The sequence below is a fragment of the Akebia trifoliata genome, chromosome 8 (assembly GCF_017979445.1).
Source record: "Akebia trifoliata isolate Shusen 1 chromosome 8, ASM1797944v1, whole genome shotgun sequence".
In the NCBI taxonomy this organism is placed as follows: Eukaryota; Viridiplantae; Streptophyta; class Magnoliopsida; order Ranunculales; family Lardizabalaceae; genus Akebia; species Akebia trifoliata.
In genome coordinates, this window is record NC_141382.1 from 46,605,547 (window position 1) to 46,617,492 (window position 11,946).

General features: G+C 35.8%; 2 protein-coding genes across 2 annotated transcripts; both read left to right on the forward strand.

Moving 5' to 3' along the window:
• The first annotated feature begins 4,145 nt into the window (after positions 1 to 4,145).
• Positions 4,146 to 4,877, forward strand: LOC147397243 (uncharacterized). The gene has a single exon (XM_086450193.1). It carries the CDS (start codon positions 4,146 to 4,148, stop codon positions 4,875 to 4,877), a length of 732 nt encoding a protein of 243 aa, XP_086306319.1.
• Positions 4,878 to 7,811: 2,934 nt separating this feature from the next.
• On the forward strand, positions 7,812 to 11,636 carry LOC147397244 (EIN3-binding F-box protein 1-like). Its single transcript, XM_086452775.1, has 2 exons — positions 7,812 to 8,152; positions 8,915 to 11,636. The coding sequence occupies exons 1-2, from the start codon at positions 8,128 to 8,130 to the stop codon at positions 10,888 to 10,890; spliced, it is 2,001 nt and encodes a 666-aa protein (XP_086308901.1). The 5' UTR covers positions 7,812 to 8,127; the 3' UTR covers positions 10,891 to 11,636.
• The last annotated feature ends 310 nt before the right edge of the window (positions 11,637 to 11,946 follow it).

The window sequence follows — 11,946 nt, forward strand, 5'->3', positions numbered from 1 at the left end:
CTGGATTGTGACTCAAGAAAAAATATTCATTCAAAGGCTTTGAAAATTGAACGTCATTTAACTCCTAAATTTAAAATGTGTTTTTATCAACAATGAAAAATATCTTTGAAAAATAAGATTATGAAGTTATATTGGAATTTTGTCATCTACATGCATGCATGTGACACCTCATGAGAAATTATTTGCTCACAACACTTACATGGGGTGATCCACTGTGTGATACTGATACGTAAAGCCTAGATGATGGTAGTTTTGTAAATTGGGAAACACAAATGGGCTCATGTGATTGGTCTATCTCGGATCCTATGAGCAAAAAACTTATCACACCTCGTCATGTTTTTGAGGACCACTTGTATGTTTGGTCCATATAGATGGATGGTCCTTAGTGTCATGCATGCAATCTTTTATATATATGTATGGGAAGCGTTTGGAGGCCCTAAAGAGAGCCAAACATTGTGCCAAACATTTTTTAAAATAAGGGTTACAAATTTCAAAATTGACTGATTTTTTGTGAGGATGATTTTTATTATGAGGAGATCATCCTCACCAAAAATCAACTCATTCCGAAACTTCTAACTATAGTTTACAAGTTGAAGAATCGTGGACCATCCCATTTTTGTAAACTACTTTTAATGAGGTTAGAAGTTTCAGAATGAGCTGATTTTTTGATGAGGATGATATCCTTATCCTAGAGATTATGCTCATAAAAAATCATCCAAGTCTGAAACTTCTAACTTATACATTGAAAAAATGTTTGGCTCTCTTAAGGGCCTCCGAATGCCAAGTTTGCCCGTGCTTGGGGTTAAGGGAGTAAAGAGAAAAAATAATAAAGTTAGATATATAATATTAAAAAGAAAAGACAATAAAATTTAAAGTTAGAGGGGTATTTTAAAAAATGGATGAGAATGAAAGGCAATATATTTATATATCGATAACGAGGGTGCTCGGACTTACATCCGACTAGGGGGACCAAATGAGCCAGGGTCGGAGCCAAGGCACATGGGTCCCTCCCCCAAGCATATGCAACACCCGCAAATCACATACACCAAGTAAGTGAAGGATGGTTGTCACGGGTGGCCTTGAGAAAATATTGCTCATATTGATAAAGACAATATATGAAGTTAAAGGGTATTCTTATAAATAGATATAAAACACGAAAAACGTTAAAATTAGGAGTACTCTTGAAAAAAGAGATGACAAAATTGAAGTTGTCCTTGAAATACATTCTTTTGAGGGGATAAAGATCAAGATATAAAATGGAGAGACAACCGTCCAGTTTTATTATATTTTTACCATATATATTTCAAATTTTCCCATACTAAAAACACTAAAAAATGCCAAGTGTGCTACCACAATGAACCTGACCTACATATAGTCTCAAATTTTCAACCAAACCCATTTGATTATTCCATGTGTTTCACGTTTATATCTAAATAAATAAACTAGATCCACTGCCACAAAATATCTCTTATAGTTTTAAGAGATTTTGAATAATAAATAGTATTATATCAATTATCAATGTCTAGGTCATGTGAGAAACCGTGTAACGTTTTCTAGTCTTTAACCTTAGGTTCTTTATCTTCAAACTAGGGTTAGGGCTAATGGTTACTATTTAAAATGGAAGGTTGGCCACATTATATAAAGTGGTGGACCAAGTGATTTGAATGAGGCAAACAAAAACAACCACACAAAGGCAATCTGAGGAATTGGTCATAAATACTTATTCCATGTGTTAATAAGGCCATATATTGCTATGTGGATGCTTTTTAACCCATTATTTAATGAATCAAATCTAAATCAATCTCATAATTGATTTTCAATTTGATTTATGGATTTTCACCAAAGAATATAAAATGCTCTTATGATTCTAATTTATCAATAAAATACTTATATTCAACGGTTAGAAATCTTAGACCAAATTGGTTTTTGATTTGTAGGTCCCTTCAAAGCTGTGATGTTTTATTTTGGCAACATTGCATTTGGCCAAACTTAAACCAATTAACGAGTGTTGGACATAATGGTCAGGACATTCATCTAAAAAGGGAGAGATCTTTAGTTCAAACCCCCTTAAACAAGGATTTATCGTAACTTATCTAGTAAGTGGGTTTGTGGGGTATGATGCTTTAAGAGACTAGTTACCTTACCCCTACTAGTCGGCCTATAGGTTAGGAGTAGTACAATCCTGTCATATAATGATACAAAATTGAAAATTGAATCACAAGAAACATCATTTCACCAGGTAGGTGGAAGTAAATTTTATCTTCCTAAAATTAGGTCAGAATAGTTCATAATAAAGCTTTTTGAAAAGACAACTTTTTATCAAAATGTGTTAAAAATTTGGACTAAACTTTTGGTCTAACAAGGTGTGATCGGATTTTGTAATAAAATTGGTTGGGTTAGTGAACCACCGGTTTTTGTGAATGTAATTTTCGATGAAAACATATGAAGGTCCTCTTTTAAATAAATTTAAAATAAAAAATAAAAAATTATAATGAATATAAATTTGTCCAACCAATTTGAAATAGTGTCCCACAAATTTGATAATTTTTCGGATCAATCATGGTTATGTTTTTACAAGATTGGTTTAGTGCAACCCACTTACATATTAGAAGGTACGAATTTTTGAAAATTGTCAAAGAAAAATAAAATAATTTTTGGAGAAATGAAATATAAGAAAGAAAAACACTTTTCTTACTAACTTGGTAAGATTTTAAACCTCACTAAGGGTCATTTTGCTCAAATGGATAATTAAATTAGTAATCTAACACCATATCCCTCTAGATTTCATGGAAAAATTTGTTGAGTAATTGTCTTGTATTTTAGTTTCGGGATTTTCTTTTATTTTATTGTTACTAAGAAGGAATTATAGAATGTCTAGTTAGTTTTTTTTTTTTTTTTGGATTTCCTATTTTTAGGAAAATTGATGCATTTAATAATGAAAAAAAAAAAAAATTGCTCACAGAGCTCACAAAAAAATCTGGGATCAACCATTCACACGAAGGCACATGCATTAAATGGCATCCCTTAGTTATAAAACTGCCCTTGTATGCTTGACGTGGCAAGCACTAATCAGTCTGTGAACCATGGGAGCAAAAAACCACTCATTTAATAACTCCCGATTTTATAAATAAGTATCTCTAGGACTCTAAAAGTTACAAGAGATTTTTTCTTCTTCTTCTAGGATTTGAGAGAGAAATGGAGAGGGGATGTACAACGGTTTTAGGACTTGGGTTTGGGATTAAAACTTTAAATGTTTTTTATTGTACTATTCTCCTTTGATTTTTTTTAGTGAAGAAGATTGGTTCTAATTCGTGGACACTGTCAAATTACGTAAATCCACATAGTTTGTATGTGCATTTTGTTCATTTTATTATTTTGTGGTTTTATAAAACTCAAATCCAAAATCATTCAAAAAATATTTGTGCATTATTTTGGACTTTATCCAAGGTTTTGAAAATGCACGGTTACTCAACTTTCACAGAACTCTCAAATTTAAAATTAAAATTCATTGAAAAAAAATATTTTTTTTACAAAATTCATAAAAGTTTATCGTTTACAATCCTATGGATTCGGATCATGTTTTAGGATGTCACAAGGTAAGGTCAACAACCTAAGGGTGGAATCCTTACTAGCATAATAAGCCTAGCTGTACTCTGTAGGAAACGCCACTTTACTTTTTTTTACAAATATTTACTTAGATAGTTATTATTTTCACACCAACTTTTACTAACGCCACACCAAGTAAGGTGTTACATAGGAATTGATACGGCATTAGTAAAAGTTTGTGTGGCAATATCAGTTCTCTTTATTTAATCTTATATTCTTTCGAGGCAATCATGCCCTTAATGTATATGTTTACATAAATTAAATGTTGTTGGCACAGTGCTACTTCTTGGCTATGTCTTAACAAGGGGCTGAAGACACAAGATAGGTTGAAGGGAAAAGGCATCATTCAAACTTCAAGCTGTTGTTTTTGCAGAAACTCGTCGGAGAATGAAGACCATTTGTTTTTAGGGTGCGAGTACTCTTTTAAGCTTTGGCAGAAGATCTTAAAAAGGTCCTGTATAAGCCACTCGAACAGAGACTGGAGAGAAGAAGTGAAATGGGCTTGCAACAACTTTAGTGGCAATTCTACGATAACCATCATGAAGAAACTCACCTTCAACGCTTTCATACACCACTTATGGGCCGAAAGATGTAAAAGATTGTTCCAAAACAGCTACAACCCTCTGGAGCTTCTAGAGTCCTTCATTGTAAGAGATGTCCAGATGAGATTCCAAAGCTTGACAGCCAGTGTCGAAGATAATGCCCACTCAAGGAATATCATGGATCTATGGAGCCTCTCACCGAATTTTGAGGTTAGAACCTTGGTAAGGTGCAACTGGGACAAACCCCCAGAGGAATTTCATGTCCTGAATACTGATGGATTTCTAAGAGGGGATGTTGGAGGAGAAGGAGCCATAATCAGAGATAGAAACGGCATTACAGTAAAGGCCCTAGCTGAGCGTACGCAAGGGAAAACCGTCCTTTTCCACGAGCTTCAAGCAATTCTAAAGGGAATGATTATAGCAGTAGAAGAGAATATCCAGAACTTGCAGGTTAGATCAGACTCTAAGGTGGCAATCGAATGCATCAAGGGGAAGCAAGGTATTCCATGGAAGGAAGAGAGGTTGGTCAAAGCTATAAGAGCTAAAGCTTCGTCTTTTCATCAAATCGAGTTCAGCTTCTGTTTTAGAGAATGCAACCAAGCGGCGGACTTTTTAGCCTCCATCCTTCCCAATACGGGCAGAACTCTTTTTGAGTATGGGGATCTCCCAACTAGTCTTAGGGACATTGTTTGTAAGGACGCCTCCGGGCATAGATATGACAGAATGTAGCTAGTTTTTCTATGGTTGGGGGTCTGCCTAACCCCCCATTAATCTTAAAAAAAAATAATAAATAATAAATTAATTAATTAAATGTTGTAAGTGTAGATAGGAGGAAAATGACCAAAACTAGCACTCGTGTGAAAGGAGAGTGTCTCACCCAAATTAGCTTATTTCCAAAAATATTGAAACACCTAATTCACAAAGATTCAATGTTTCCTCATTATTTATTTGGGGAGATGGTTTTAGAAAACAAACATATTGAGATGGGCTCATGATGTGAAAGGTGAGCCACATAATAATAATAAGATGTAGAGAAACATATTAATAAAAAAAAACTAGTAACTTCTAATTTTTTTTGCTTTAAAATATTAATTACGATTCATAAACAAATGATTTGATGAAAATTTTATTGCCAATAATTTTTTTTTTTGTGTTATCGCATTTATCATTTGCTCCAAGTCTTGAGGATTTTGATTTTTAATATGTATATGTACTAGAGTTCGCTTATGCTCGAGGCACGAACATCCTCTTTGGGGTTTAAAGGGTGAAATAGGAAAAATAATAAATTTGAAATGATATAATTGAAAAATGGGATAAAGAAGTGGGATTCACTTTAGGGTTAAATGGGTAAAAGAGGATATAATAAAATTAGAAGGGATATTATTGAAAATGGGTGTTAAAAAGGAAATATAATAAAATTAGAACGATATTAATAAATGAGTGGAGAGGAAGGAGAGAAAGACAATATAAAGTTGAAGGTGTGAAGAGAAAAGACACCACTGTAGTTGAGGGACGTTTGTCCCTTACATATACTGTAGTTGAGGGGACGTTTAACCCTCACAAGTGGGCCCTGCCATTGTATTTTATTATATAGATACGAGAGTTTGTCAATGCCAATCGGTATGATCATCTTTTTTGAGGTTAAGGGGGTAGATGAAAAAACGCAATTAAATTGTAGGGGGTATTATTAAATAAGGGAGAGAAGAGTAAAAAGAATAATCTTGGAGGGATTTTTCTTAGAAAAGGAGGGTAAAAGTGGAAAAGAAATAAAGATGACAATTATTATCGAGATTCGTTCATTGATTAAATCCCAATCCCAATTTTTTATTTTTATGGGGGGGATAAACATTGAAAAGAGAGTCCTTGTGTTTTATTATATAAGATAGATATATTGTCACTTTAATTCGAGGACAATAGATCGATGTGAGTATGCCGATAAGGGATCCACCATCATTTAAAAGAAAAAAAAAATCATTTTCAATTCAATAATATTATTCTTAGTATTTTGGCTCATATAGACATTGGAGTTCACTCCATGAAATACGATAAAATGAGTTTTACTAAATACTTAAAGGTATACACATGTTATACTAATGCATTTTTAAAGGCTTTCCGTGGAAAATCTATTTATGTTAAACATAATCGATATAAAATTTCTTCTAAAGTATTCCAATAGCTGAAAGAGTTCAACAATTATAAAATTTATTCCTACTGTTTTGAGGGTATTGTATGATTTTGGGGAGGGGTGGGAATTAAGAAATAATTACATTAAATGAGGCCCTTTTAAATATTCTGAATTTTGACAGGTTCAATTACAAAATAACTTATTGAACTTATTTACTATTTACATAGTTTTAGTCAAAACTTATGAGATTAATTTTGAATTAAATAATGACAGTTCAACTATAGGATGATAAAACAAATTAAAAGTCTATAGCCTATATGTCGGAAATGATCCAACCATATATGAGACTAATAACGTCAAGATAGTGGATAAATAAGTCTTTGGGAACGTAATTTTATTTTACATATTTGATTTGAAAAGATAAGAAAACTTTCCTCATTTCTAAAGCACTAATGTTGGTGTTACTTTTAATTTACTTAAAATTTTCACATTTCTGACATGAAGGTGTGCACGTAACCAACCGTAGATGTGTTCATACACTGAATTATTAATTTTCCGGGGGGAAACTATTTTCCTACCTATTTTTTCATGTGCAATCGTGCAGACCCTTAGTTATTGTCCCATAACAAGAGTTAAGACGGTTCATATATATATATATATATATATATAGTTGAGTAACACTAATTGATCTATTTTTCATTTATTTTGATGGATAAACCCACATGAGGTAGCTTATCAAATCATTTCTCTTATATTTAGAACAAACCATAACCAATAAGAATCAAAACTAAGAAAATATAATGATTTTTGATTCTATGTAGTTAAAGAATCAAATTGGAACCGACTCATTAATAACTCTAGTCATTTATATAATGGTGTTTTCTCTACCTCAGGTCTTGTGAGAATACGAATTTTTTTTATAACGTTATTGATCGCTTATTTGCTTAGTTGCAAGTAATTGCTACTTCTGGAATCGTAATTCTTTATTCTCTTTAGAAGAATAATTTAGAGATACACATCAAATATCAGATCGATATGTTAGTTCTCAAACTTACGACGAGAGACAAACTTTTCTTATATCAACCATGATCTTTTATTGTAATTTTTTTGAATGGCAAATTGCTACTTATGTTTCTTAAGAGAATGCATTGGAAAAAGAAGAAGAGAAATTCTACATATGGATTGGTATGTTATAAGTAAAACTTGGTGGGTTAATAGCAGCTCTAAGATAAAAATGACAACCAACCAACCAAGAGTACAAAGTCCAAATTTTTTGGTACAATAATTACGTACCGTTACGAATATGAAGTGCAACGAAACGGAACTTAATAAAACAGCAACTTGTGGTTTGTAGACATGAGTCATGATGTGTCCTCTTTAATTTCACAAATAAAGAAATTGAATAAATAAATAAATAAAGAAATCGAAAAGCTGACGACCAAGGGGGAACGAACCTAAGAGGCAAAAAGCGGTATCTGGTTTCCGGTTTCTGGTATTAAAAAGGTTGGAGAATGGGTAAAAGCGGTTTTAGAGGTGGGATACATTGCACTTGGGAGAGATTCGGTGGCATGTATCGTGTATCTGAAGACGACGCCTTAATAGAAATAAAAAGGTCAAGAAATAGAGAGAATCAATAAACCACACACGTATTTCTTTTCTCTTCTCCTCTCTTTTTTCCCTCTCTGTTAGGGTTTCTCTTGTTCTCTCTCTCTCGCTCGTTCGTTCGATCTCTGTAATGCTCTCACCTGTACAAGGTTTAAATTTCGTTATCTGTCTCTTGTTTCTGTTTGATCTCTCGGTTTTTGTTCTCGATCGAGGATTTTTCGGCTTCCAAGGGTTTCTTAGACTGCAATCATGCCAGCACTCGTCAGCAACGGTGGTAAGCTTCGGATCTTTGATTTTTATTTTTTTATTTTTATGGTTCTGATAGTAGATCTGATGAATTTTGATAATCTGAGACATCTCTAGCTAAGATTTTAGGGTTTGGGTTCACCTTTTTTTATCTGATAGGATTGATGAATTTTCTGATCGTTAAGAGTTTTATTCATGTTTTGTATCTGAATTTCGATTGTATTAGTTCAGTTCTGGGATATTAGTTGATCTTAATTGTTTTTGACATTAGGGTTTGATTTATAGCTTAGAGTTGAGTTTCATGAGTTTTGTTTATAGTAAATTGATTTTCTGATTCTTCTAGAGCAACTGTGGCATGTGGATTTTAAATTTCATTTTTTTTTTATAGCTTTGATTGGAAAATTTAAGTATTTAACAGAGAAAATAAAGAGTCCCCTTTTTAAGATCTGTCTTGTGAGTTTGTGATGATCTTAATAAAAGTTTGGGGATAATTTTGGCTGAACTATAGTTTTTAAATTTCATCTTTTACCTTGGATTGGAAAATTTAACAGATAAAAAGTCTTCTTTTTAAGATCTGTCTTGTGAGTTTGTGATAGTCTTAATAAAATTTTGGTAATAATTTTCGCTGAATGATAGTTTTTAATTTTCATTTTTTTTAAGCTTTGATTGGAAAATTTAACAGAAAAAAGTGTCTTTTTTAAAGATCTGTCTTGTGAGTTTGTGATGATCTTAATACAATTTTGGGGATAATTGTAGCTGAACTATATTTTTAAAATTTTGGTTTTTTCAGGGGAGGATGATTTCTGTTCTGGGGGATCGATGTACTCAAATCCCATGGATTTGGGTCTCTTGTTGTCTCTTGGTCCCTGTGTGGACTTATATTGCCCTCCTCGCAAGAGGGCTCGAATTAGTGCTCCATTCATTTTCAGAAAAGACATATTCGATCAGCCTAAGCAGCCATCCATTGAAGTTCTTCCTGATGAGTGCCTCTTTGAGATCTTCAAACGGTTGCCCGGCGGTCAAGACAGGAGCGCCTGTGCTTGTGTTTCCAAGCGATGGCTTATGCTTCAGAGTAGTATTCGTAGGGATGAAGTATGTAAGAACCCCACCACTCAGTCCTTGAAGACCGAAGAAGGATTGGTTTCAGATAAGGTAAACGGGTCCTCAAAACTCGATAAGGAACCTCAGTCCGTTTCTCATGATGATGATAGTCAGGAGTTTGAGAGTGAGGGGTACCTTACTAGGTCCTTGGAAGGGAAGAAAGCCACAGATGTTAGACTTGCCTCCATTGCTGTAGGAACCGGTAGCCGTGGTGGGCTGGGCAAGCTTTTGATTAAAGGAAGCAATTCTACTCGCGGGGTCACTAACCTTGGCCTTTCCGCAATTGCCCGTGGTTGCCCATCCCTTAGGGTACTTTCTCTTTGGGGTGTTTCTTCGATTGGGGATGAAGGATTAGTCGAGATTGCTAATGGTTGCCATATGTTAGAGAAGCTTGACCTATATCAGTGCCCCTCCCTTTCCAACAAGGGTTTGATTGCCATTGCTGAGAACTGCCCTAATCTGACTTCATTGACAATAGAGTCTTGTTGTAACATTGGGAACGATAGTCTGCAAGCAATTGGGCAGCGGTGCCTGAAACTACAGTCCCTTGTGATCAAGGACTGCCCACTTGTTGGTGATCTAGGAATTACGAGTCTGGCATCTAAGGCTTCCAATTCCTTGATGAAGATAAAGCTCCAGTCTGTGAACATCACCGATGTTTCTCTTGCAGCTATAGGGCACTATGGCAAGGCTGTTACAGATCTAGTCCTCACTAGCCTCCAGAATGTGAGTGAAAGGGGCTTCTGGGTTATGGGTAACACTCATGGGCTGCAGAAGCTAAAGTCGCTTACAATCACCTCTTGCCGAGGGGTAACGGATCTTGGTCTTGAAGCTGTTGGAAAGGGTTTTCCAAACCTGAAGCAGCTATGCCTTCGTAAGTGTTCCTTTGTGTCCGACAGTGGGATGGTAGCTTTCGCAAAAGCTGCTGCATCTCTTGAGAATCTTCAACTAGAGGAATGCAATCGGATTTCCCTATCGGGGGTTCTTGGTGTCCTCTCAAACTGTGGATCAAAGCTAAAGGCACTCTCCCTTGTAAAGTGCATGGGGATTAAGGACATAGTTTCGGGATCGACTCTGGTCTCTCCCAGCAGATCTCTGCAATCCCTGTCCATCTCTAACTGCCCAGGTTTCAGTACAGCTAGCTTGGCAATGGTGGGGAAATTGTGCCCACGATTGCAACACATTGACCTGAGTGGGCTTTGTGGTGTTACAGATGTCGGGTTTTTCCCATTTCTTGAGAACTGTGAAGTGGGGTTGGTGAAAGTTAACCTTAGTGGCTGCATCAATCTGACAGATGCTGTTGTTTCAGCCATGGCAAGGTTGCATGGTGAGACCCTTCAATCACTAAATCTCGATGGTTGCAGGAACATGACTGATGCAAGCTTGGTGGAAATTTCAAAGAACTGCTCGATGCTTCGTGATCTTGATGTCTCAAAGTGTGCAATCACCGACTTTGGTATCGGAGCTCTGTCTTTTGCTAAACATTTCAACTTGCAGATCCTTTCCTTGTCAGGTTGCACTCAGGTGTCAGACAAGAGTTTTCCTTATTTGGGAAATCTGGGTCAGACGCTAATGGGTTTAAACATTCAGCACTGCCACTCAATCAGCAGTAGCACAATCGAGCAGCTTATGGAGCGTCTCTGGAGATGCGACATCCTTTCCTAATTAGGGAAGGAACTGGCCCCATCAAAGAATTAAAGATGGCGAACACTAAGGGATGGGGGTTGATCAAATTAGGAGGTTTTCAAACTCCAGTGCCACAGATTGAAACAGCATTAAAGCCCCCATATAGGCAGTTTATATGGGTAGAAGTATTTCATGGTTTTTTGGCCCACAGTCATGGGGGTCTCTCAGCTTTCCGTGACTTGGTTGTTTTCCAGGGGACTTTGGCTGCTCAGTTCCTCTCCTTGTTTTTGCAACTCTCCTGATATAGAGGGTTGTTGCCAAGAGTTTTTGGCTTTTAGGAGAGGCTCTTTCATGGTCATAGTTCTCTGAGAATACGGTTACCAAGTCCTGGTTTTTAGTCCACCTCTGATATGGTTTTAGTTTTTATGTTGCTGGGTGTCACACCTGGTGTTTTAGTTTAGCCTTGCATGCCAGCGTGCCTGGGCTAAGCTTTATGTTTCAGTACTCTAGTTTTTGAGTCTGTCCACGTTGGGTTTTACCAAGTCTTCCACGTCTGATGGGTTCCTTGTTGTTGGTGTCTGTTGTTCTTGTTGCTTTTAGCAGTTCTAAGTATGGGGTGTCTGTTATTCATGGGCTTTGGCTATGGCAGCAGAGGTTCTTCCAGTTTCTGCCATGACAACCCTTTGTTTGGGTTGTTTTTTTTACCAAGCCCTAGTTTTTATGCAGGCCTCTCTCTCTTTGTGAACTGTACCGTGCAATTTCTTTATGAATGATTGTTATATGCATTTTTGTGAGTTTTGGTTTTTTAGTTACCCTCTGATTGTGCACAGCGATTGAGAAATAAATAAATAAATAAATAAAATTATAGCTTGGATTTGATCCAAGCACGTTAGCAGACAGACAGGGCATATGAGAATTAATAGACCTTGATCTTGAGAGTCTGTGAAGTAGGATTGAGTTCACGATTCTTAAATGCGTAAGGGAATTCAGAGTGGATGAATTGCCCATAAATTTGCACTTAAATCTGTATGTATATGGCCTCTGTCAAATCCATTGATCATTGGACCAAGGGTTTCAAATATCGTCCAAGGGAGA

What these genes read in the sequence shown, in the direction of transcription:
- LOC147397244 (XM_086452775.1), top strand. Translation starts at nt 8,128, where the DNA reads ATGCCAGCACTCGTCAGCAACGGTG. An exon ending in AGCACTCGTCAGCAACGGTG is followed by an intron (nt 8,153 to 8,914) that starts GTAAGCTTCGGA and finishes TGGTTTTTTCAG; the next exon opens with GGGAGGATGATTTCTGTTCT.
- LOC147397243 (XM_086450193.1), top strand. Translation starts at nt 4,146, where the DNA reads ATGAAGAAACTCACCTTCAACGCTTTCATACACCACTTATGGGCCGAA.